This window comes from Mercenaria mercenaria, chromosome 6 (assembly GCF_021730395.1).
Source record: "Mercenaria mercenaria strain notata chromosome 6, MADL_Memer_1, whole genome shotgun sequence".
NCBI lineage: Eukaryota > Metazoa > Mollusca > Bivalvia > Venerida > Veneridae > Mercenaria > Mercenaria mercenaria.
In genome coordinates this window covers 22,001,964-22,028,063 of record NC_069366.1, presented here as the reverse complement: position 1 = coordinate 22,028,063, position 26,100 = coordinate 22,001,964, and the positions used below count along the sequence as shown (strand labels likewise).

The following is a 26,100-nucleotide window of genomic DNA, read 5'->3' as shown; positions in this document are numbered from 1 at the left end:
AGTTGGTCTGAATGTTTATCTTGATGATATATAGGTCAAGTTTGAAACTGGGTCAACTGCGATCAAAAACTAGGTCAGTAGGTCTTGAAATAGAAAAACCTTGTGACCTCTCTAGAGGCCATACCCTTGAATGGATCTTCATGAAAATTGGTCAGAATGTTCACCTTGATGATATCTAGGTCAAGGTTGAAACTGGGTCACGTGCCATAAAAAACTAGGGCAGTAGGTCAATAATAAAAAAAACCTTGTGACCTCTCTAGAGGCCATACCTTTCATGGGATCTGTATGAAAGTTGGTCTGAATGGTCATCTTGATGATATCTAGGTCAGGTTTGAAACTGGGTCAACTGCGGTCAAAAGTAGGTCAGTAGGTCTAAAATTAGAAAAATCTTTTGACCTCTCTAGAGGCCATATTTTTCAATGGATCTTCATGAAAATTGATCTGAATGTTCACCTTGATGATATCTAGGTCAGTTTCGAAACTGGGTCACGTGCGGTCAAAAACTAGGCCAGTAGGTATAAAAATAGAAAAACCTTGTGACCTCTCTAGAGGCCATATTTTTCATGAGATCTTCATGAAAATTAGTGATAATGTTCACCTTGATATCTAGGTAAAGTTCAAAACAGGGTCACGTACCTTTGAAAACTAGGTCAATAGGTCAAATAGTAGAAAAACCTTGTGACCTCTCTAGAGACCATATTTTTCAATGGATCTTCCTGAAAATTGGTCAGAATTTTTATCTTGATAATATCTAGGTCAGGTTCAAAACTGGGTCACATGAGCTCAAAAACTAGGTCACTATGTCAAATAATAGAAAAAACGACGTCATACTCAAAACTGGGTCATGTGGGAAGAGGTGAGCGATTCAGGACCATCATGGTCCTCTTGTTGAGTTATTCCCCTTTATCATATTTTCTTAAAAAAAATTGTCCGGAGCATTTTCACTTCATGCATAGAGGGATCTTGGTATAACTTGGCACAAATGTTCACCACCACGAGACAGAATGTCATGCGCAAGATCCAGGTCCCTAGGTCTAAGGTCAAGGTCACACTGAGAGGCCAAAGGTCAGATACAAGAATGACATTGTCCGAAGCATTTCTTCTTCATGCATGGAGGGATTTTGATGTAACTTGGCACAATATACACCATCATGAGACGAAGTGTCCTGCGCAGTTCCCTTCTTTAGAATTACCTCCCTTTGTTGTTACTTTAAATAGCTTTTATTATAACTTTTTCATTATTAGTCGTAGGGAAAGATCGAGACAACTTTTCTGTAGTACAACATGCATGCTACATCCAATTTTGAGGTGTATTTTGACCAATCTCTACCTGGTAAAGATTTTTTTGTGGACTTGATATTTTTTTTTTTTCCTTAAGATTAACTCACCTTAGTTGTTACTATAAATAACTTATATTGTAACTTTTTTATAATTGACCGTAGGGAAAAAACAAGACCACTTTTCTGTGGTACAACATGGATGTTACTTTCCAGTTTTACGTGTATTTTAAGATATCTACTTGGTAAGGAGTTTTTTGTGGACTTAGAAAAACAAAAGACTTACAATGATTACTAAACAACCACAAAATTAAAATTCCATTTGCAAATACAGCTGCTAGAGTAAAGAAATTTGCTGTGACGGGCATATATTGTGACATTCTGGCACTCGTGTTCCCTGTTAGCTTTCCATTCCTTCTTTTTACAGTAGCCATATAGAAAAACATCATAGCTATACTGTTCATGAAAATTAATAAAATTTAGCAGTAAACCACCTCACCACTGACTTATTCTTTCTTTCACATCTTTAAAACCCCTGATGCGGACCACAACTAAATGGTTCTTCAAAGCTTTCCCCAAAATTAATACTTTCAGACACTAACTTGCCAGGAACTTTAGCCTTCAATTATAATATGCCCGGCGGGGGGATTGGCCATGTCTAACATGGCTCTTGTTTTGAATGGGATTGATTTGATGTGTTTCAGATAGCAGTGCGATCTTCACCAGGTGTATGGGTCAGCAGTACAGACATGATACTCACTGTGCCTTATGACGCAGGTTTTATTTTAGTCTTAACCCCACACCAATAATTTCACAAGGTAGTGTGTTAATGACATTTAAGCATTTCACTTTCATTGAAATTTTATTGCAAATTTGGTGGCATTTGGATTCTTACTGGTTTATATGTAGGTGTTTAAGGTAAAATTAGCTAAAAATCTACAAATGAATGTGAAATAGCATCCTGACAATTACTGCTGCGTTAGTTTCTATGCTGATGTCAAAATTGATCAGTCTGGTGAGAAATAATGATTTTTGTCCAGAATTATGATTATTGGAAAAGTTTTGGCTATAAAATGGGCCAGAAAAAAACAATTATTGTGTGTCAGCCTAAAAATTAGGCATACCATGGAGAAATGCATCAGTGAGGTACATAATTACTGCTTTTTCAAAACCTGTCTACATTGCAGAATTAGTTTTTATGCCCCCATGTCAGTCAGTCCCTTTGTAGATATTTTTTTTCCTGATCAGTAACTGCAGAACACTATGGCATGAAGTCATCTTAGGATAATACCCTGTGGTCAGCAGTTGATCCTTAGGGGTGATGTCCGCAGGTCAGCGGTAAATGTTTCAGTAAACTTTACACTGATAATGTGAAAAGTACTACCATCAAAGTCATAGGATGTTTGTACATCCCCATCATAGGCCAAGGTCTCAGTGACCTTGACATAGAAAACAGTTACTTATCCATAACATTATAACTGGAGAATGTTTTGACCTAAAATTTTCAATTTTATGGGATAGTTGCCTGTGGCTGGTAGACTTAGTGAGGATCACTGCAGCAAAGGTCAAGGTGATTTTGACACTGAAAACAATAACTAGAGAAAACATGGGCTTTCATCTTTCAAACTTCGCAGAATATTTCTGTAGTCAGTGGGTTACTTTATAGTTTTCATTGTCAGTTTTTCAAAAATCACTGTCAGAATGACCTTGACACTGAAAAAGTTTTCAGATCAGTGACTAGAAAAAGTTTTCAGATCAGTGGCTAGAAAAAACTTGCATATAAGCTATCAGACTTCATATGATTATTACCATTGGTCAGTAATTGAACCCTATATTTTTGGGATCAATATGTCAGAATTCAAGGTCACAGTGACCTTGGCACTAAAAAAGGTAACAGATCAATAACTCACTTGAGCCTACAGCTGTCAAACTTCAATATTTCCAGTGGTCTATATATGACCTTTTGTTCAGTTAATCAAATTCATATTTACCTCAAGGTTGAAAAGTTACTAATCAGTACATGGAGGAATGATTGTCTATGGTCAGTAGATAACCTCTATTGCTTTGAGTCAGTGTGATCAAGATCAAGGTCACATTTACCTTAAATGAAACCCAGTTACATACCGTGTTACCACTGGCAGGCCATCAATGGGAGCATAAACAATTCTTGTTTATTATTATTATTTTTATTTTTTTTTTTTTTTTTTTTTTGAAACACTAGAGTTTAAAGTAATTAATTGCAGAAATTTGTTTGCTGGCATTGAATATAATATTTGCTTTTACAAATGCTTTTACAGAAATACCATGGGAAGAGTGTAATGTATGTGCTATAACTGTACCATCTACACCGGGATATTGTCGTCATCATGGAGTGTACAAGCTCAGTGATCAGGTACGATCAAAATAAAACGTGTTTGTTTATACTGCTTTACTTTAGCTAAATGTGTGGGAAACTCAGCTCTTATGTTTTTTCCCTCTGAAGCCTATTACCTTTTACAAGTTACAATTTTTTTTCTGTACCATTTCTAAAGAAGCTTTCTAGAGCAAGCACAAGCTAGTCAGTCCAGAGGAAGGAAGTTCAATCTCAAAGTGAGGCAAATGTTCTTCAAGACAGTTTGACTTAACAGCCTCTGTACATGTTCATCCTCCATCTCTTTATTCATGTAGTGAAGTACTCATTAGCAGGGCAAGCTAGTACTGCTGGAAATCCAGGAATGCTAGGTAGTTTTATTTACCACTATCACAAAACTGTAAACTCATTGAAAAATGGCATTAAATATATAAACCCATGTTAGAGAACAAAAAAGCAGACATTTGAAATGAATTGTCATTTTTAAAGTTGAAATTTATGAAGAAGAAAATGAAGTTGGAGCACAAAAATGTGGCTAAAGATTTATTTGAATGCATTTTCTGCCATATATTTTGACACTACTATTTATGTGGATTTAGATTTTTATTGACTTGAAAGATTTGTTATTTGCTTACTGTATTTTGTTTCAGGGCTTTGTTGAAGATATATTGTACAAAGAAACTATCAAGAATCTTGAAATATGTGAGAGGAAAGATGGAACTGTACCTATGGTAACTAAAACTTGTTACTTGTTAAAAATAAATGAAATCAAATCTCTTAAACAGACTTAACTTCAGAAACACTATGTATTTGCATTGATCATTGTTATGTATCTGAAATACTGTTGAAAATATGAAATAATCTCTACATTATTCACATCTCTACATTATTCTAGATGTGGACTGTATTTTGCTAAAGAGGAGAATTATCATCTGTTAAAGTTTAATTTATTCTGTAGGTCATTGAGTTGGTTTAATTGTAGGTATGTGCCATGGTGTATTTTTCTGCTGAAGTGTCAGAAACATTGCTTTCCTTCTGCACGAAACCACCTCTAGATGCTTGTACTTACATAGGAGCTGATAGTGGTGTATCACCTATCAAGGTTAGTCCATAACATACAGTGGTGTATCACATGTAATGGTTTATTACTTTGCTGGTAGTGAAGTATCATCTATCAAGGGTAGTACTTAGAGAATAGTTGTGTATCGCTATCATAGTTAGTTTTAAGTAAGCATAACCAATTGATAATGCTTTCAAATTTGCACGTTTTAGCAATGATTGTTCTTTAAGACTTTATATAATGTATATGATAGTTTACAGCGATGATCTATCTGTTTTGCATTACATGTGAATTTGTTGACTAATAAAGCAGAGAGTAGCTGACTGGTGTAGTATAAGTTACCGGCATCAAATCACTTGCCCTTCTCAATAATGGATGTGGTTGCTCACTTTAGGTGTAAGGGAAGTGAGTGGCTCACCCCTAGCCCAAAACAATACTTGGAAAGGCCCCTAGGCATTTTTCTTCATATTGTGTTTTAGTGACATTAAAACCAACAGAAACAAAAGTGCAATAGACAGCTTTTCTGCATAATTAATACAGATGTTACTTCCTTGAAATACATTGATTTAAAAAAAAAATGAAATGAATCTGGACTTTGGCTCTTGTTGGATTTATTCTGCGCAGCGGGCTAAGAAATGCGATGGAATTTATGAATGTTAACATTTTGGTCTTTGCTGTACAATGGTGATTTAGTTTTATCTGTGTGCAAACTTTTTTTAATTTCAGCTGTCCTTATTCTTTGATGTCATGTTGCCAATGTGTTCAGGAGTGAATGCACGAGATTTTCGGTCAGGTGCACGTAGTGGTAGTTACGGTAAAGATGTTGCTGTGGGTGATATAAAAACAATGAGACAAGCAAGGACAATACTGTGGGATGATCTACACAAATACAAGATAAAAGCTTGTAAGTATTCTCTAAATTTCTAAAATGGACTGGGCCATCTCTCAATTTGGGCAACACCATTTATTATTCAAATGGGTGTTCACCGAAAATTTACTTACTGAATAGTGAACAGTGTAGACCATGATTAGCCTGCATGGGTGTGCAGGCTGACCTTGGTCTGCACTGGTCGCAAAGGCAGATATTTTTGCCGCCAGCTGGCTGAAGATTAAATCTCACCTAACAAGTGAAATTGCTGTTCATTTTGTCTTCAGGTGTTGAAATCCACAACTTCAAACATATGAAATAGCCATTTTGGATGAAGCCATGAAATTACATGCCAAAAAATTTCAATGCTATCATATAATATCTAAGACAGAACTATAGTCCACAAAAGAATATCAAGTAACTATGCCAGAGACCCATGCTTTAGTGTTGGATTTTAAGACTGTGCTTTTTGCAGTAGAATCTAGGAATTTTCAGTACATATTTTAAGTGTCTTTCTTTGATTTGATTATTAACAGAATTCAGTACAGGCCTACTTCATTAGAGTTGTTTTCTTACAAGTAAAATCAATTTGCATATTAGACTAAACTGAATTTTGCAAATGTACAATTTTATTTTTATTGTACATAGATAATTAAAGTTCATTAATTATGACAGGCATGATAGAAGATGGTAGTTGTATTTTCCCACACACAATACAAGAACACAAGAGAAATATTCAGGACAGATTGTTGCAGCAGTGTTTTCCAGAGGGAATGTTTCAGTGGCAAAACTGGACTCATTCTCATGTAAAGGTATGCTGTCCTGCACTTCCCAAGATTAGACCAGTCTCGAACATCATCACACATCTGATTAAGCCTTTTCATGGCTTCTCTTAACCCTTACCCTGCTATATTTCTATAATGGACTGGTCCATCTTCCAATTTAGGCAGTACCATTTATCATTTGAAGGGGTGTTTACTAAAAATTTACTGACTGAATAGCAAACAGTGCAGACCATGATCAGACTGCACGAATGTGCAGGCTGATCTTGGTCTGCACTGGTCGCAAAGGCAGAATCACTTGCCGCCAGCAGGCTAAGAGTTAACACTTCAGCTTCAGTGCATTGTAGTTATTTTTTCTGAAAGTGAAATAAGCACAAACACAAATCTGATCAGTGAGGGAAATTGGGGCAAGAAGTAGAATCCTATTCAAATGTTACAAACTGATTAAGATAAGCATTTATTCATACAGTTGGATGTTAAAATCAAAGTGAAGATAACTAATAAACAATCGTAAAGTTTCTAAACAACATGTATAAATATGCTATGAAGCAAATAGGAGTGGTGTTGATCATTCCTGAACCAGTTATTTGAGTTTGTAGTCATTTTCACTTGTTGGTGGTTTGATTTGAGAAATGTTTTGAAACTGTAAAATTGTAGTGTATCTTGTTATTGATATGTCTTCAAGAATTTCCTTTGTTTTAGAATCCTGATCAAGTAGATGTGTCATCAATATTGATTAACAGTGTTCTTGGTGAGAATGTTACAGTAGGGCCAAAATGTGTCCTCACACATTGTAATTTACAAGGTCATGTGACTGTTGGTAAAGATTCATTTATATCCGGACTTGTCACAGACCCTCAGGTACCTGTTTGCATTATTTTTAAGTAAATCACCTCTTATTAAAAACATCAATATTTATTTATTTACCTTAATATATCTGGTTTTGAAACATTTGGTTGCTTTTAAAAATCGCATTTTTATGCACGTGTTTTTCATGTATCTTATTTAGCTTCTAGATTTATAGCTGGCTGTTTCAGGGCTCGACAAATTCTTTGAAAGGAACTCAACCTACTACTTAGAATTTTCAGTTCACTCATCCTGCTACAATTTGTACCCATCCTGCAATTTACTAAAAAAAATGATGTTTTAACGGACATCGTCTATTTTAAAGAATTAAAAACAGTACATACTGAAATCTGGTTTTTAGATCACCTGTCACGAAGTGACAAGGTGAGCTTTTGTGATCGCGTGGCGTCCGTCGTCCGTCCGTCCGTAAACTTTTGCTTGTGACCACTCTAGAGGTCACATTTTTCATGGGATCTTTATGAAAGTTGGTCAGAATGTTCATCTTGATGATATCTAGGTCAAGTTCGAAACTGGGTCAGGTGCGGTCAAAAACTAGGTCAGTAGATCTAAAAATAGAAAAACCTTGTGACCTCTCTAGAGGCCATATTTTTCATGAGATCTTCATGAAAATTGGTCAGAATGTTCACCTTGATGATATCTAGGTCAAGTTCGAATTTGGGTCACGTGGGGTCAAAAACTAGGTCAGTAGGTCTAAAAATAGAAAAACCTTGTGACCTCTCTAGAGGCCATATTTTTCATGAGATCTTCATGAATATTGGTCAGAATGTTCACCTTGATGATACCTAGGTCAAGTTTGAAACTGGGTCACATAGGGTCAAACACTAGGTCACTAGGTCTAAAAATAGAAAAACCTTGCTACCTCTCTAGAGACCATATTTTTCATGAGATCTTCATGAATATTGGTCAGAATGTTCACCTTGATGATACCTAGGTCAAGTTCGAAACTGGCTCACGTGGGGTCAAAAACTAGGTCAGTAGGTCTAAAAATAGAAAAACCTTGTGACCTCTCTAGAGGCCATATTTCTCAATGGATCTTCATGAAAAATGGTCAGAATGTTCACCTTGATGATATCTAGGTCAAGTTCGAAACTGGGTCACGTATGGTCAAAAACTAGGTCAGTAGGTCTGAAAATAGAAAAACTTTGTGACCTCTCTAGAGGCCATATTTTTCATGGGATCTTTATGAAAATTGGTCAGAATGTTCATCTTGATGATATCTAGGTCAAGTTCGAAACTGGGTCACGTGCGGTCAATAACTAGGTCAGTAGATCTAAAAATAGAAAAACCTTGTGACCTCTTTAGAGGCCATATTTTTCAAGAGATCTTCATGAAAATTGGTCAGAATGTTGACCTTGATGATATCTAGGTCAAGTTCGAAACTGGGTTACGTGCGGTCAAAAACTAGGTCAGTAGGTCTAAAAATAGAAAAATCTTGTGATGTCTCTAGAGGCCATATTTCTCAATGGATCTTCATGAATATTGGTGAGAATGTTCAGCTTGATGATATCTAGGTCAAGTTCATAACTGGGTCATGTGCGGTCAAAAACTAGGTCAGTAGGTCGAAAAATAGAAAAACCTTGTGACCTCTCTAGAGGCCATATTTTTCACGAGATCTTCATGAAAATTGGTGAGAATGTTCACCTTGATGATATCTAGGTCAAGTTTAAAGGTGGGTCACATGCCTTCAAAAACTAGGTCATTAGGTCAAATAATAGAAAAACCTTGTGACCTCTCTAGAGGTCATATTTTTCAATGGATCTTCATGAAAATTGGTCAGAATTTTTATCTTGATGATATCTAGGTCACATGTGCTCAAAAACTAGGTCACTATGTCAAATAATAGAAATAACTAGGTCATACTCAGTTCAACACTGGGTCATGTGGGGATAGGTGAGCGATTCAGGACCATCATGGTCCTCTTGTTGATTATCCAGCATCTAGCTTATGCAATCATAATGCTGTACCATAATGGAATGTGGCAGATTTTAGAATTGCGAACAACAAATGAGCCGTGCCATGAGAAAACCAACATAGTGGGTTTGCGACCAGCATGGATCCAGACCAGCCTGCGCATCCGCGCAGTCTGGTCAGGATCCATGCTGTTCGCTAACAGTTTCTTTAATTCCAATAGGCTTTGAAAGCGAACAGCATGGATCCTGACCAGACTGCGCGGATGCCCAGGCTGGTCTGGATCCATGCTGGTCGCAAACCCACTATGTTGGTTTTCCCATGACACGGCTCAAATGAACTTTCTTTTTAGATCCGTTTTTACAACTCTATTTTTATAAGACTTCCTGTATTTGTGGTCAAAAATCACACTCGTACCATAGGACAAGTACTACAGTAAGTTTCACTTGCCCGGAGCTTATTTATGTTTGTAATTGTAGGTGGAAGAGTGGAATTGTCTAGCCCTGTTCTGTTTTGGTATTTGAGCCGCGCGAGAAAATCAACATAGTGGCTTTGTGACCAGCATGGATCCAGACCAGCCTGCGCATCTGCAGTCTGGTCAGGATCCATGCTGTTGGTTAACGGTTTCTTATATTGCAATAGGCTTTGAAAGCAAACAGCATTGATCCTGACCAGACTGCCGGATGCGCAGGCTGGGTACAGTCACCCAGCTTTAAGATAGAATGGTTAAAAGACTTACAGTGGTCAAGTTTGTTTCTGTTAAAATTCTGACCTAATTATTGCAGCTGAATGGTTATAATACCAGATGTCTGAGAGACACTTAGATCCTCCTTTGTTGATACTGCTTTTAGACATTTGCTAATTAAGTCTACGTGGACTGTGAATACCTAAGACTATCGATTTTTCAAGGGGACTGTCTCAACATGATAATTTCAATTTATGTTTGGTAGGAAAACATTCCTATAATGATGGTAATGTCTGGCTTATTATGTCACCGAACAGGATAAGATTTGGATTCTTTCCGTCTGTCTGTTCACCACTGAAATGTTTTGTTATACATATCGCAAAAAGTATTTGATCTAGCATCATAACACTTTTCTGAAATGTTCTTTGATGTAATAAGTTGAGCATCTGCGTCAAAGTTGAAAAGATGAGCTAGTCTGATCGCAGTGTATCCAGATTCCGTCGATGTCCGACATGAAAAAATCTAAACTGGGTCAGCTGTAATCAAAATGTAGGTCAGTAAGTAAATCATTGTGAAAACTGTAGAAAATGTAATAGCGTGCGTCTCCACTCCTTTGTTGTCATTATACATCCAAGGGGACGTATTTTGGGATACAACAGGTGTTAATTTGGCTGTCTGTGTGTCCGTCTGTCCGTTAGCAATTTCATGCCGACTCTGCGCTGTAACTCGCGAACCCCGTATAGGATTTAAAACAAACTTGACAAATGTTCACCACATCAAGATGACGTTTAGAGTGCCTGTATCAGGTTGCTCGCTTTAAGGTCAAGGTCACACTTAGGTGTCAAGGTTGTATGACTTTGTTTCATGCCCGCTCTGTAACTCTTGATCTGTTTGAGGCATTTTAAAGAAACATTGCACAATGTCCACCATATAGAGACGGCGTGCAGAGCGCATGTTTTGGATGGCTAGCTACAAGGTTAATATCACACTTAGGGGTCAAAGGTCATATAATTTTAATTCGAGTGCGATATGTTACTCTTGAACTGCTTGAAGGATTTTAAAGAAACATGGCACGTTCACACCATTATGATGACGTGCAGAGTGCATGACTCGATTTAATACTTTTGGCAATATGTGTGCATAACTTCTTTTTGATGGACAGAAACACGGAACAAGAGCTGTCCATAAGACAGCGTGCTCAACTTTTCACAGTGCTTTGAATAAGAGCTTTGCCAGTAAAAATTTCCAAGTTAAAACGGGACATAACTGTGTCAAAATTCAAACCAGAGTAATGGGGATTATTTCTCTGCGTGCAGACAAAGTCAAAAGCTTTAATAGTAATAGAGGTATTTGACTTTATAAAAAAAAAAAAAAAAAAAAAAAATAAGTAAAAAGGGTGCATAATTCTGTCAAAACTCAAATCAGAGTTATGGGGATTGTTTTTCCTGGCTCTAGGTCAAATACTTTTGGAGCTACGCACGACACAACATTAAAACGACCAATTCTTTACTAAGTCAGGGGCCATAACTCCTACACGACTGAATAAATATGGAGGCGAAACCCTAGGTGCACAACTGCATATGTTGACCAACAATCCTGTAAAGTTTTGTGACTCTACGACAAATACTTTTGGAGCTAGGCGCGACACAACATTAAAATGACTAGTTTTTACAAAGTCAGGGGTCATAACTCCTACACAACTGAATGAATCCGGACGCGAAACCTCAGGTGCACAACTACACATGCTGACCAACATTCCTGTAACATTTTGTGACTCTACGTCAAATACTTCTGGAGCTAGGCGTGACACAACATTCTCAGAAGGACGGACAGACGGACAAGGGCAAATCTATATGCCTCCTCCCCACAAAGTGGGGGCATAAAAAGGGGCATAATTCTATCAAAATTAAAATCAGGGTTCTGGGGAATGTTTCTCCTGGTGAAGTCTTTGATGGTAAATAAGTATTTAAAGTTTCAAGTCAATAGCTTTGATAGTAACAGAGATATAAGACCCTATCAAAAATTTTAACCTAAAAATTCTAAGTTAAAAAGGGACATAATTTTGTCAAAATTCAAATCAGAGTTACTGGGAATGTTTTTCCTGGTGTAGACTTCGATAGTAAATAACTGTTTTAAGTTTCAAGTAAATAGCTTGGATAATAACAGAGATATTTGACTTTATCCAAATTTTAACCTGAAATTCTAAATTAAAAAGGGGCATAATTCTATCAAAATTCAATCAGAGTTATGGGGATTATTTCTCCTGGTGTAAACTTTGATAGTAAATAATTATTATAAGTTTTTAGGTCAATAGCTTTGATAGTAACAGAGATATTTGACTTCGTCAAAAACTTTAACAAACAGCGACGCTGATGCCGTAGCAAATGCAGTAGCTTTACTTTTTCTTCCAAAAGTCGAGCTAAAAACAGGCACGTCCGAATTTATATGTCAGCACACAGGTAACGGAACACTTACTTTGTTTAAATTTCATCACACAGGTAACAGAACACTTATTTTGTTTATGTTTCAGTCTACAGATAGTGTAACATTTGCAGACTCTATTATTGTACAGTGTAACAGTATTTTTGTTCCTATGCTGGGGAAATCCATTCATGTAACAACAACACATGGTCGCTTTGACAACATTGATGTAAGTGAACTGAATATTTGCAAAACAGTTTTTTCTGTATAATGATTGAATTACTTCATTTAGGTCATCCTTAAGATAGTTTTAGTAAGGTAAGTAAATGGGTAGGGTAGGGTTGGGTATAGTAATTGTTCTTGTCACTGTCAATCGATATAGGATATTCAAAAAAATGCAGATAGAGCTACATGTAAAGGAGTATAGTTTTTAACTACAAATTGGGCTTTGAAATTGCAAGTATACAAAAATTTGGTAGTATGTGTAGTTGTAGCCTTATAAGTGCAGATTATCAACTTTTTTATATCATATGAAGTAGTTGTTTCGAATCTGTAAAGTTGACTGTATAATGTATGTTCTTTTTTTCACCTATGTGCTTTAGTTCTATCACTGATTTGAACATTTTTCAGGATCCGATGTGGAAAAGTGTGAGCAGTTTCTGTAATGATCCCTGGGTGTATATGATGAATAGGACTGGTATTATAAAGGAAGACCTCTGGGGACAGGAAGTGGTAGGTCATTGTCTTGCAAGTATAAGGAAGGGAACCAGCAGTTTATAAAAAATCTTGTTTTTAGTCTGGGATTATTTGTGGTAAAAAGCAAGTTGACCATAGATAATATTTATTATGTATCAAACTGACTAGATGATATTAGGTAAATTTAAGTGTATATTAATTATGTCCCCTTTGTTAAAGATTCAGGAGGCATATAGTGTACGAAATGTCTGTCAATCCATCACACTTTCTTCTATACTCGGTAGCTCCTACACTTTCCATCCAACTCAAATGAAACTTAGTATAAATCATTAACATGAAGTAAACATGTGCATATTATCTGATATTTTTCTTGAAGATATATCGGACACAAATCCATATTTGAAAATACAAACAGTTACCTCTTAGTATCTTTGTTAACGCAAAACATGTTTATGAGTCTAATCAATACCTTGTGTTAGCTTTGAAGTAGCACACACCTGCAGAAAAAAAAATCAACTACAAGTATTTTAACAAATGACCGTTATAGAGGACTTTTAATTGTAACACAATTAGTATGTATACTTAGTCATGTGAAATTCATTTCTTTAGGACTTTCAGCATTTGAAGTAGACTGTCCGTGTGTGTGTGTTTTTGTTTGTGTATGTTTGTTTGTGTATTCGGAAAATGGTTTGTGTCCAGGCTATAACTTTTACATGCGTGGTCCAATTTCAGAATAATTTGACACAAATGTTAAGCATAGATAGACCATGTGTCATGCCAATTTTCATTACATATTCAGATTACTAAATTTTCTGCTTGTCCTACAATATTTTTTTTTGTAAATGAATAGGGCCAAGGGTCTTGTTTTAGTTTGCCTGCAGTACCATGCCTTTGACCTTTCTCATGTTTAGTGGGCATCCATGTCTGTGACACATTTCTAGTTTAATATAATTTCCTGTCACCAAAAATGATAGAAGACTTGAAAGATATGACCACGAGATTTAAATAGTAAAGAGTGCAGTCTCAGGCTCACATTAAGGTCCCATATTTTTCTACAGGAAACGGATGATCAAACGATCTTTACAGCTCAGTTATTCCCAGTGTTCCATGCAAGTGAAATAGTAGGTCTACAGGAGATTCTCTGGTTACAGGGAGTTATCACAGATAATGATAATAAAGATATTTTGAGGAGGTAAGTTTTTTTCAGCTCACCTGAGCACAAAGTGCTCAGGGTGAGGTATTGTGATCGCTCAGCGTCCATCCGTTGTATGCCAGTCCACACTTTCCTTTTAACAACATCTCCTCCTAAACCAACAGGCCAATTTTGATGAAACTGCACAGGGATGTTCCTTGGATGGTCTTCTTTAAAAATTGTTCAAAGAATTGAATTCCATGGAGAACTCTGGTTGCCATGGCAACAGAAAGGAAAAACTTTAAAAATCTTCTTCTCAAAAACCGGAAGCCCTAGAGCTTAGATATTTGGTGTGAAGCATTGCCTAGTGGACCTCTACTAAATTTGTTCAAATCATGACCCAGGGGTCACTTGATTTTACATAGGAAAATTTTAAAAAATCTTCTTCTCAAAAACCAGAAGCCCTAGAGCTTAGATATTTGACATGTAGCATTGCCTAATACACTTCTACAAAATTTGTTCAAATCTTGACCCCGCCCCATGGGGTTACTTGATTATACATAAAAAAATCTTAAAAATTTTCTAAAAATAAACCAGAAGGCCTAGATCTTAGATATTTGACATGTAGCATTGCCTAGTGGACCTCTACAAAATTTGTTCAAATCTTGACCCCACCCCAGGGGTCACTTGATTTTACATAGGAAAATCTTCAAAAAATTTCTTAAAATAAACCAGAAGGCCTAGATCTTAGATATTTGACATGTAGCATTGCCTAGTACACTTCTACAAAATTTGTTCAAATCTTGACCCCGCCCCATGGGGTTACTTGATTATACATAAAAAAATCTTAAAATTTTTCTAAAAATAAACCAGAAGGCCTAGATCTTAGATATTTGACATGTAGCATTGCCTAGTGGACCTCTACAAAAGTTGTTCAAATCTTGACCCCCCCCCCCCCCCCCCCCCCCCCAAACCCCCCCAGGGTCAAATTGACCCAGCCCCAGGGGTTACTTGATTGTACATAGGGAAATCTTCATAAATTTGCTAAAAATAAACCAGAAAGCCTAGATCTTAGATATTTGATATGTAACATTTCCTAGAAGACTTCTACAAACTTTGTTCAAATCATGAGCCCTGGGGTAAAATTGGCCCCACCCCAGGGGTTACTTGATTGTACATCGGAAAATCTTCCAAAAAATTTCTAATAATCATCAGTTTAACATTTGAAACATGTAGCTCATATTACTCTGGTGAGCGATCAAGGGTCATCATGACCCTCTTGTTTTTACAACAGGTGCTCAGACTTGCAAAGGAAGTCCAACATGAAATATCTACACTTAGAAAGAAAGTCATAGTGGTTTCTTTAATCTCAGAAGATAAGTCTGACAGGGAATTGGAGTACTTGAAACAGAAATCTTAAAGGAGCCCTGATCTTTCCCAGCCGAACTGAAGAGAAGTCCTGTTGGAGAAAAGCGTACATAAAATGGAAGTCCTTATACACTACATGTATTATTTCTGTAAATTCGATTAATTTCGAGGGCATGAAATTTTGTGGTTGTGGTCAAAATGGCAATTTCATGGGGATATGAATTTGTGGATTTCAAGTTTTGAACATAAAATGTATTGGAATTTTACCTGTTCGTTGGGATTAAATTTCATGGATTGACTAACTGTGAAATCTTCTAAAATTAGTCCCCCACAAATATTAATGAATTCACTGTATCTCTTACCTAAGGTGGAAGGATATAGATTTGGCGTTGCCCATCGGGCATAGGTCCGAAATCGAAATTAATTACAATTCAAAAAGTACTTTAGGTAGATTCACCATAGCTCATATAATTATTGATTAGCATGTGACCTTTGCTCTCATTTAGTACTTTCTCCCTTGACCCAATACAAGCGTTTGTATATTTCAGATGGAGAAGTTCATGGAGATTGAGTATGAAGGACATTCATTCATTGACAGATCTTAAAGAACAACTGGAATTTAGAAGGTAAATATAGATTTTCTGAAAATGTAAATTACACCATTGCAACAGTTAACTTGTTTTATACGCCCGTCCGCTTAGCTCAGTAGTTAGAGCATTGGTCTACGGATCACGGAGTCGTGAGTTTGATCCTTGGGAGAGTCGTATGTTCTCCCTTGACTATTTGATAAACAACAAATTCACCAATGTGTATGAAATCATCAGTCCTCCACCTCTGATTCATGTGGGAAAGTTGGCAGTTATTTGTGAAGAACAGGTTTGTACTGGTACAGAATCCAGGAGCACTGGTTAGGTTAACTGCCTGCCATCACATGCAGGGATCGAATTTAACGGTCGCTAACTCGCAAAATTCGAGTAAGAATAAAAAAAATGCGAGTAGAAAATCATGGCACTCGAATATTTTTGCGATCACATTCGAAAATCGGGGAATTCGCTCAAACTGTCCTTTTCTCTTTAAAAACTCCTTTCGGGCAGTTAATTTACCGATAATCACGTGACTGCTTCTAGACGCTTGTCGCTTTATACAAAAGTAATTATCGGATATGTAAGTAAGCGTCTAGGCAATATTTGTTTTCATTTTGGACGTCTGTAATTTGCAAAATTCTGTGAAAATGGAGAGGAAATAACATGTTTCTTGGTGCAAAAAAGCCTGCGGAGCTCGAAAATGCTAGCAACACTACCAACTGTGACCTGAGAAAAACTTAAAAGATCAACGTCAAGCCTAAAGTCCAAAGAATCATTGAGTACTTTGGTTTGTATCGTACTTTCAAAACCAGAAAGTCCCAAGCCTGTCCGGACTGTGAACTTTTATATGAAACCAAACAACAACAAAACAACTTGAATTTAGCACGTAAACAGCTTTTAAATAATTGCTAGTGGAACCCATCATTTTGCTAGCGGAAAAAAATGGCACTAGCAAAAATTTGCTAGTTGGAAAAAAAGTTAAATTCGATCCCTGACATGACTGAAATACTATTGAAAAACTGCATTAAACTTGTTTCATGTTTTAGCTTGACTCTCTGAATTTTTTTTCAAGTAGTAGTCCTATTTTTGTCGGCCTTTCATTCATGTGCATGTCACATTAAGTTTGCTTGTAGGCAGGTTTCTGTATACTTTATAAGTTTGCTTGTAGACAGGTTTCTGTTGTAAGCAGGTATCTGTAAAACTACATGTCACATAAGCTTGCTTGTAAGCAGGTCTTTGTAAAACTACATGTCACATAAGCTTGCTTGTAAGCAGGTCTTTGTAAAACTACATGTCACATAAGCTTGCTTGTAAGCAGGTTTCTGTAAATCTTCATGTCACATATGTTTACTTGTAAACAGGTTTCTGTAAAACTTTTGTTACATAAGTTTCCTTGTAAGCAGGTTTCTATAAAACTGCATGTCACATAAGTTCGCATGTGAGCAGGTATGTCGTAAGTTTGCATGTGAGCAGGTTTCTTTAAAACTACATGTCACATAAGTTCGCATGTGAGCAGGTTTCTATAAAACTACATGACTTGTTACATAAGTTTGCTCGTAAGCAGGTTTCTATAAAACTACTAGGTCTAATGCTTTCAAACTTCACACAACTTCAGCATAATGAGTTTACCAATGTGACAAGTTACATAACTTTAGCTTTTATTGCAGTATTGTAAGTAAATATGTTTGACCAATTTTTAAGATTCTCCACATCTTTGACAACATGGCACGTTTCATAACCCTAGCCTACATTTTTAATCCCCTGCCACAAGTGGTGGGGGGTTATAGGAATGGTCTCCGTCCGTCCTTCCGTCTGTCCGTAACACTTTTGTGTCCGCTCCATATTTCCTAAACCCCTTGAAGGATTTTCATGAAACTTGGGTCAAATGATCACCTCATCAAGACAATATGCAGAACCCATGAGTCAGCCTTGTCGGCTCAAGGTCAAGGTCACATCAAGGTCAAAGGTTTGAGCCTTCCATTTTGTGTCCGCTCTATATCTCCTAAACCCCTTGAAGGAATTTTATAAAACTTGGGTCAAATGATCACCTCATCAAGACGATGTGCAGAACTCATGAGTCAGCCATGCTGGCTCAAGGTCAAGGTTACAACTTAGGGTGAAAGGTTTGAGCCTTCTATTTTGTGTCCGCTCTATATCTCCTAAACCTCTTAAAGGACTTTCATCAAACTTGGGTCAAATGATCACCTCATCAAGAACTCATGAGTCAGCCATGTCAACTCAAGGTCAAGGTCACAACTCAAGGTCAACAGTTAGAGCTCTGTATCTCCTAAACCCCTTGAAGGATTTTCTTGAAACTTGGGTCAAATGATCACCTCATCAAGACGTTGTGCAGAATTCATGAGTCAGCCATGTCAGTTCAAGGTCAAGGTCACGGCTAAAGGTCAAGGGTTTACCCTTTCACTATCCTTAGCAGTGGCGGGGGATTTAGCTGTCTTTCAGACTGCTTTGTAGCATAATTATGTCCCTTCTCAACTTGGAAAATTTTGCTAAGATTTTGTATGTATGCTTGTATTAGGTGGAAGAGCTTCAAATAGTCCATCTTACTGTCATTAGATGGCTTTTGTTTGAGTTAGAAAACAGATTGTGAGCTATTACTTCAGAAATGATAGAAAGGAATACAAAATTTTCTATACTTTGTTCATTTTACAGGAAGTTGTTTTATACAGTGGGCCAGCATGATATTACAAAGGCTTTGTTACAGCAAGAGAATAAAGGTTTCCGTGTCCTGTACAGCAGTGCTGTGATAGATGGTTACACTGAATTATTGCTCAACACACTTGATACAGGTAATAGACATTTTTATGTAACTATGCTGTATGCTTGATACAAGTAACAGACATTTTTATGTAACTATGCTGCTCACTTGATACAGGTAACAGACCCACCTCTGATAATTCATGTTGGGAAGTTGGCAGTTACTTGCAGAGAACAGGTTTGTACTAGTACAGAATCCAGGAATACTGGTTAGATTAACTGCCCACCATTACATAACTGAAATACTGTTGAAAAACGGTGTTAAACCCAAAACAAACAAGCAAACAGGTACCAGACAGTTCATGTAACTATGCTGTATGCTTGATACAGGTAACAGACAGTTTATGTAACTAGACTGTTTTACATTTACTGAAGGTTTACTTTTGGACTGTGCTATGTATTGCCTATTTATCTATTAACATTGATAACATTTTCTTTATCTTCAACTGTAAAAATGTAATGACTCATTTTCTAGATCTTTTTCAAAATTGTTAATGTAACTTGACATTTACACCACATCAAAATATTATCCATGAGAACAATTATAGGGCTTGTAAAGACTGTATGGCTCATAAGGAATAGATCAGTGCAAAAAGTGTTTGATCTTTACACATTCGATGTTCTGTATTAGGATGTATTAGATGTGGCTAATTGTTATTGTTTTGAATTAACATTCATTGTAATGGTATTCATACGTTATCTTGTTATATTAGTTTGGGCTTCATGCATGAAGAATAAAGGTATATTTAGAGCCTGACTATTTACCAGACTTGTATACCCCAACCCCATTAACATGTTCAATTTTAAATGTTTCATTTCTACATTCATTCCCTTTCTGTATCACATTTAGTGTTCTTTTGAAAGTGGTGTGACTCATGTTATGTTGCCAGCTAAATCGTATTCAATTAAGAATGCTTTTTCAGATGTTATGAAAGATCGTACTTTCTAAAATAGGAAATATACCTCAAAAAACTTAATGTTGTTGGCAGTTTGTGTGGTTTCGCCAAACTGATATTTCGCTGTGATGAAAATCGATGGATTTCACTTTGGAAGACTTCTGTGTATTTGTTGGGCTGAATTATGCAGATAAACACAGTTGCAAAATCCATGAAATTCAGACTTCATTATGTAGTAAGAGTTTCACAGTATATAAAACAATATGAAAATCTGTAATTAAGCAAAGTTTAGAGTGTGATTAATTTTTAGCTATTGTGACCACTCAGTGTCCGTCTTGCGTCCTGTGTCCGTCAACATTTTCTAAAAAAATCTTCTTCTTGAAAACCACTAGGCAGAATTACACCAAATTTTACAAGAATGATCCTTGGGTGGCCCCCTTTCAAAATTGTTCAAAGAAATGAATTTCATGCAGAACTCTGGTTGCCATGGCAACCGAAAGGAAAAACTTTAAAAATCTTCTTGTCCAAAACCACAGGGCATATGGCTTTGATATCTGGTGTGTAGCATCATTTAGTGGTCCTCTACCAGAATTTTTCAAATTATCCCCCTAGGGTCAAAAATGGCCCTGCCCCGGGGGTCACATGGTTTATATAGACTTATATAGGGAAAACTTTGAAAATCTTCTTGTACAAAACCACACGGCCTAGGGCTTTGATATTTGGTATGTAGCATCATCTAGTGGTCCTCTACCAACATTATACAAATTATCCCTCTAGGGTCAAATATGGCCCCGCCCTGGGGTCCCAAGTTTTACATAGACTTATATAGGGAAAAAAGTTTTAAAATCTTCTTGTCTGAAACCACAACACTTAGACCTTTGATATTTGGTTTGTAGCATTGTCTAATGGTCCTCAACCAAAATTATTCAAATGTACCCCTGGGGTGAAAAGAGACCCTGCCCTTGGAGTCCCAAGTTTTATATAGACTTATATAGGAAAAAAACTTTAAAAATCTTCTTGTCTGAAACCATACGACCTATGCTTTTGATATTTGGTATGATGCATTGTCTAGTAGACCTCTACCAAAATTGTTCAAGTTATGCCTCTGGGGTTAAAAGAGGCCCCCCCAGCCCCAGGGGTCACAAATTTTACATTAGACTTATATAGGAAAAAACTTTAAAAATCTTCTTGTCTAAACCACAAGACCTAGGCCTTTGATAATTGGTATGTAGCATTGGCTTGTGGTCCTCTATCAAAATTATTCAAATTATAACCCTGGAGTGAAAAGAGGCCCCACCCAGGGGTCTCAAGTGTTACATATACTTATATAGGAAAAAAAACTTTAAAAATCTTCTTGTCTGAAACTGCAAGGCCTAGGCTTTTGATATTTGGTATGTTGCATTGCCTTGTGATCCTCTACCAAAGTTGTTCAATTATGCTCCTGGGGTGAAAAGAGGCCCTGCTCAGGGGGGTCTCAAGTTTTACATAGACTTAATATATAGGAAAAAACTTTAAAAATCTACTTGCCTGAAACTGCAAGGCCTAGGCTTTTGATATTTGGTATGTTGCCTTGCCTTGTGTTCCTCTACCAAAATTATTCAAATTATGCCCCTTGGGTGAAAAGAGGCCCTGCCCTTGGTGTCCCAGATTTAACATAGACATATCTATAGGGAAAAAAATCTTCTTGTCTGAAAGTTCAAGGCCTAGGCCTTTGATATTTGGTATGTAGAATTGCCTAGTGGATTTCTGACAAGATTGCCCAAATTATGCCCCTGGGGTTAAAAGAGGCCCCGCCCTGGGGGTCATTTGTTATACGAGTTATATAGGAATAGATACTTAAAAAATTACCAGATCATATTTCCTAGACTGATTAATTATAATTACCTGATGACCCCAAGTGATTAGGGGGTCACCTGACTGTGACCTTGACCTACTGACCTACTTTCTTGTTTTTTAAGATACAGCCTTGAAATTTGGATGACATGTACAGTTTTGCACACCGATCTTAAAACTGACTTTCAGTGACCATGAATATGACCTACTGACCTACTTTCTAATATTTTAGCATCAATTTGCCATTTTAAACATGTGGCTCATATTACTCAGGTGAGCAACTCAGGGTCATCATGACCCTCTTGTTTTCAGTGTATTTTCCATGTTTTCTTTTCTAAAGATAGCTCAGATTTGTTTGCAATGTGTTTCAGTGTTTCATCTGTGCATACCTTGAAATACATTACTCTGAAACAAACAGTAGCATTGAGAAAGGATGGACACCATTCAAACTTTCAGAAGCATTGTCCATATGAAATTAAGATGCATTTCTGCCATTTTGGTAACAGTTCAACCCACTAATTTTTGCAGTAAATAATTAATGGTTTATTTAAAAAAAAAAAAAAAAAAACAATTTATGGCAGAAAAGAATGCTATTTTTTATCCCCCCGCCAAAGGCGAAGGGGATATTAGAAATGCTCTCCGTCCCTCTGTGCGTCCGCAACAATCTTTGTCCGGAGCATAACTCCAAAAGTACTGGAGGGATTTTCTTCAAACTTCATACACTGATAGAACACATTGGGAGGAAGTGCAGTGTGCAAGAACAATAACTCTACCTTGCCTATTTTTTGAGTTATTCCCCTTTATCATATTTTCTTAAAACATTTTGTCAGGAGCATAACCCCAAAAGTACTGGAGGGATTTTCTTCGAACATCATACACTGATAGAACACATTAGGAGGAAGTGCAGTGTGCAAGAACAATAACTCTACCTTGCCTATTTTTTGAGTTATTCCCTTTATCATATTTTCTTTAAAAAATTTGTCCGCAGCAAATCTTCTTCATGCATGGAGGGATTTTGATATATCTTGGCACAAATGTTTACCACCACGAGGCGGAGTGTCATGCACAAGAACCAGGTCCCTAGGTCTAAGGTCAAGGTCACACTTAGAGGTCAAAGGATACAAGAATAAAAACCTTGTCCGGAGCATTTCTTCTTCATGCATAGAGGAATTTTGATATAACTTGGCACAAATGTTCACCACCACGAGACGGAGTGTCATGCACAAGATTCAGGTCACTAGGCCTAAGGTCAAGGTCACACTTAGAGGCCAAAGGTCAGATACAAGAATGACTTTGTCCGAAGCATTTCTTCTTCATGCATGGAGGGACTTTGATGTAACTTGGCACAATTATACACCATCATGAGACGAAGTGTCATGCGCAGTTCCCTTCTTTAGAATTACTTCCCTTTGTTGTTACTTTAAATAGCTTTTATTGTAACTTTTCATTACTAGTCGTAGGGAAAAATCGAGACCACTTTTCTTCAGTACAACAAGCATGCTAAATCCAATTTTGAGGTGTATTTTGACCAATCTCTACCTGATAAGATTTTTATGAGGACTTGCAATTTTTTTTTTTTTTTTTTTTTTTTTTTTTAAAGATTAACTTCCCTTAGTTGTTACTATAAATAACTTATATTGTAACATTTTTATAATTGACCCTAGGGAAAAAACAAGACCACTTTTCTGTGGTACAACATAGATGTTACTCTCCAGTTTTAGGTGTATTTTATTATATATAAGGTATCTCTACCTGGTAAGGAGTTTTCTTGTGGACTTTAAAAAACAGAAGACTTACAATGATTACTAAACAACCACAAAATTAACATTCCTTTTGCAAATACAGCTGCTAGAGTAAAGAAATTTGCTTTGACGGACATATATTGTGACATTCTGGCACTCTTGTTCCCTGTTAGCTTTCCATTCCTTCATTTTACAGTAGCCATATAGAAAAACATCATAGCTATACTGTTCATGAAAATTAATAAAATTTAGCAGTAAACCACCTCACTACTGACTTATTCTTTCTTCCACATCTTAAAACCCCTGATGCAGACCACAACTAAACGGTTCTTCAAAGCTTTCCCCAAAATTAATACTTTCAGACACTAACTTGCCAGGAACTTTAGCCTTCAATTATAATATTCCCCGCGGGGGGATTAGCCATGTGTAACATGGCTCTTCTTTAGTAAAATACACTTTTTGTCTCTCTTGATAATGCTTTCAGCTGTCAGCTTATTATAGAATAGTAAACTTTCTCTCCTGCTTTTATAAGTCTCTTAACTTAAAAGTAGTCACCTGTTCTTTGACAGAAGCTGTTTGTGTCTAATGTTAAATGGATCTATAACTAATAGATTATACTATAAGTTGATGTAGTACATCATTCAAGTACATACTCTATTTTCTGAAACCTTTCATCTTGTATGAAGCTGTTTGCTGTAAAAGTTTCTTCCTATAGCTGTGTGTGTGTGTTTCTAAACTTCAACATCCCTGAACATAATAATCACTGTTGCTCTCTTAGTCCTCTTATAGAACATGGTACTTGACATACTGAAATGCTTTTTCTAATGTCCTATGTTTGTAAACAAAGAATCACAGATATAGAAATCAAGAAGTCTCCGATCATTTGTATATTTCTCAGAAAAAAGCTGCCTGCTGGCTTAACTCAGTAGGGAAAACCCAGACCAGTAGATTGTGACTGTGAATTTAAATCCTTGTTGAGACATTTGTTCCTTGTGATAATTTGGAAGAAGACATGCCTGTAATTATTTATCAACCACCTCTGATTCATGTTGGGAAGTCTGCAGTTACTTGCAGAGAACAGGATAGTGTTGATACAGAATCTTGTTAGGATAACTCTCAACCTATACACAACTAAAATACTGTTGTAATATGGTGCTAAACAAAAAAAGAGAAAAAGTTGTTAGGGTAGTTGGGGGGGGGGGGTAGGCATTAGAGGCTCCATTTTATGTGATATTAATATGTTGTCAAGATAAGAATGTTGTATATGGAGAATTTAACAAAAATATGAAAATAGACTATCAAAGTGTTTGATTTCCTTATATATATATATATCAGTTACTTGTTTTCCTTTATATGTCTGTGTAAAAAGTACCTTTTAAATTATATGTTTTCATTTTTATATGTCTGTGAGAAAATTACAATTTAAATTAATTATTTTCACTTTTATATGTTACTTTTTAAAGAGTAAAGAGATTTCATTTTGTATATATACGAGGGGCGTTCAATATGTAATGTTACTCCATATGTAGTTCCATAACCGCTTGTTATTTTTAGATGCAGTTTTCGGCACATTATAGAGCAATTTATTGGCAACAAAATGTTATATAAATTATAAAAATTCGTAGATTCAAAGTAAAAATATAATCATTTGAGTGAGGTGTACTCGGGTACACTAGACAATTTTATGTCCAAAATATTGAGATTGTAATATGCAATTCATTGATTCTACCATTCAACAACTAGAACTATAGTTCAATTTTCAGTTTAAACAGATAAAACAAATCATGATCTTCACAAAAACATTTGAAAACTAAAATAAAAAAGTTCATAACAGTTTTAAATTGAGTGTGTATATTTTTACTCGAATAATGATAAGGTGAGTATAATAGGCCTCTGCAATTTTGTCAGGCACGATAATTATCGTTTAAAAAATTCTTGTATTTTAAGTTGATACTAGAATCTTAATTCTCGATTGCGAAACTAGTTCTTACAACTTTGATTAATCGCTCTCAACACTCATTCCAGATGGAATCAACCTTGAGTTTAGATTTTTTAGTTGTGTTGTAAAATTTAAAATGCAATAAATAGTTTAAAACAAATGCAAATGCATCACAAATTGCTTTACCTCGTAGAAAAATGATAGAATTTTGTGATTTTACAAGTTATTCTATTTTTCTGATACTCTGGATGCCCAGGATAAACCAAAATTATAATAATGGTATACCTGAGTACACCTCACTAAAATGATTATATTTTTACTTTGAACATGCCGATTTTTATAATTTATATAACATTTTGTTCCCAATAAATTGCTCTATAATGTGCTGAAAACCGCATCTAAAAATAACAAGCAGTTACGGAACTACATACGGAGTAACATTACATATTGAACGCCCCTCGTATGTTAAAATAGCCTTTTAAATAAATTGTTTTCTGTTGATATTTCTGAAACTTCTGTGCCAGCTTTTAAGAAAACATATTTGTGGTTTAGAAATTAGAATACTACAATATCTATAATACTGTTGCATGTATTTGTTTGTTTCAGCTCAGAACAATTATTATCAAACTAGGAATAGCAGCCAGTACAGTAGACATTGTTTCAGTATATATTGCATGATATTTGAAGAAAATCCAGTTAATCCAAATATTGTCTAAGATTTACATGTGTATATTGTATTGCTTATAGTTGGAGAAGGAAGTGACAGCGAGTTACAAGCAGGTATGGCTGCCAGAACCTTGGCCAACATTGCTGATGTCCTCGGTTGTATGGCAGGACCAAAGGGTGGCCTTAGAAGTGGCCCAGCTGCTAACACTACATGGGCAAAAGCCTTTCAACTTCTTGAGGTATATCTAAGT

The 26,100-nt window shown here is 36.2% G+C and overlaps 1 protein-coding gene across 2 annotated transcripts in view; it reads left to right on the top strand.

Moving 5' to 3' along the window:
* Positions 1-26,100, top strand: part of LOC123549440 (L-fucose kinase-like) — a 57,770-nt gene that overhangs the window by 16,113 nt on the left and 15,557 nt on the right. For both annotated transcript variants that reach the window (XM_045337542.2, XM_045337543.2), the window contains exons 6-18: positions 1,982-2,054; positions 3,575-3,669; positions 4,278-4,358; positions 4,610-4,729; positions 5,414-5,591; positions 6,231-6,367; positions 7,040-7,198; positions 12,328-12,447; positions 12,849-12,950; positions 13,973-14,106; positions 15,963-16,040; positions 18,669-18,805; positions 25,931-26,088. In XM_045337542.2, the coding sequence (XP_045193477.2) occupies positions 1,982-2,054; positions 3,575-3,669; positions 4,278-4,358; positions 4,610-4,729; positions 5,414-5,591; positions 6,231-6,367; positions 7,040-7,198; positions 12,328-12,447; positions 12,849-12,950; positions 13,973-14,106; positions 15,963-16,040; positions 18,669-18,805; positions 25,931-26,088 (1,572 nt within the window). The remainder of the gene's footprint in view (positions 1-1,981; positions 2,055-3,574; positions 3,670-4,277; positions 4,359-4,609; positions 4,730-5,413; positions 5,592-6,230; positions 6,368-7,039; positions 7,199-12,327; positions 12,448-12,848; positions 12,951-13,972; positions 14,107-15,962; positions 16,041-18,668; positions 18,806-25,930; positions 26,089-26,100) is intronic.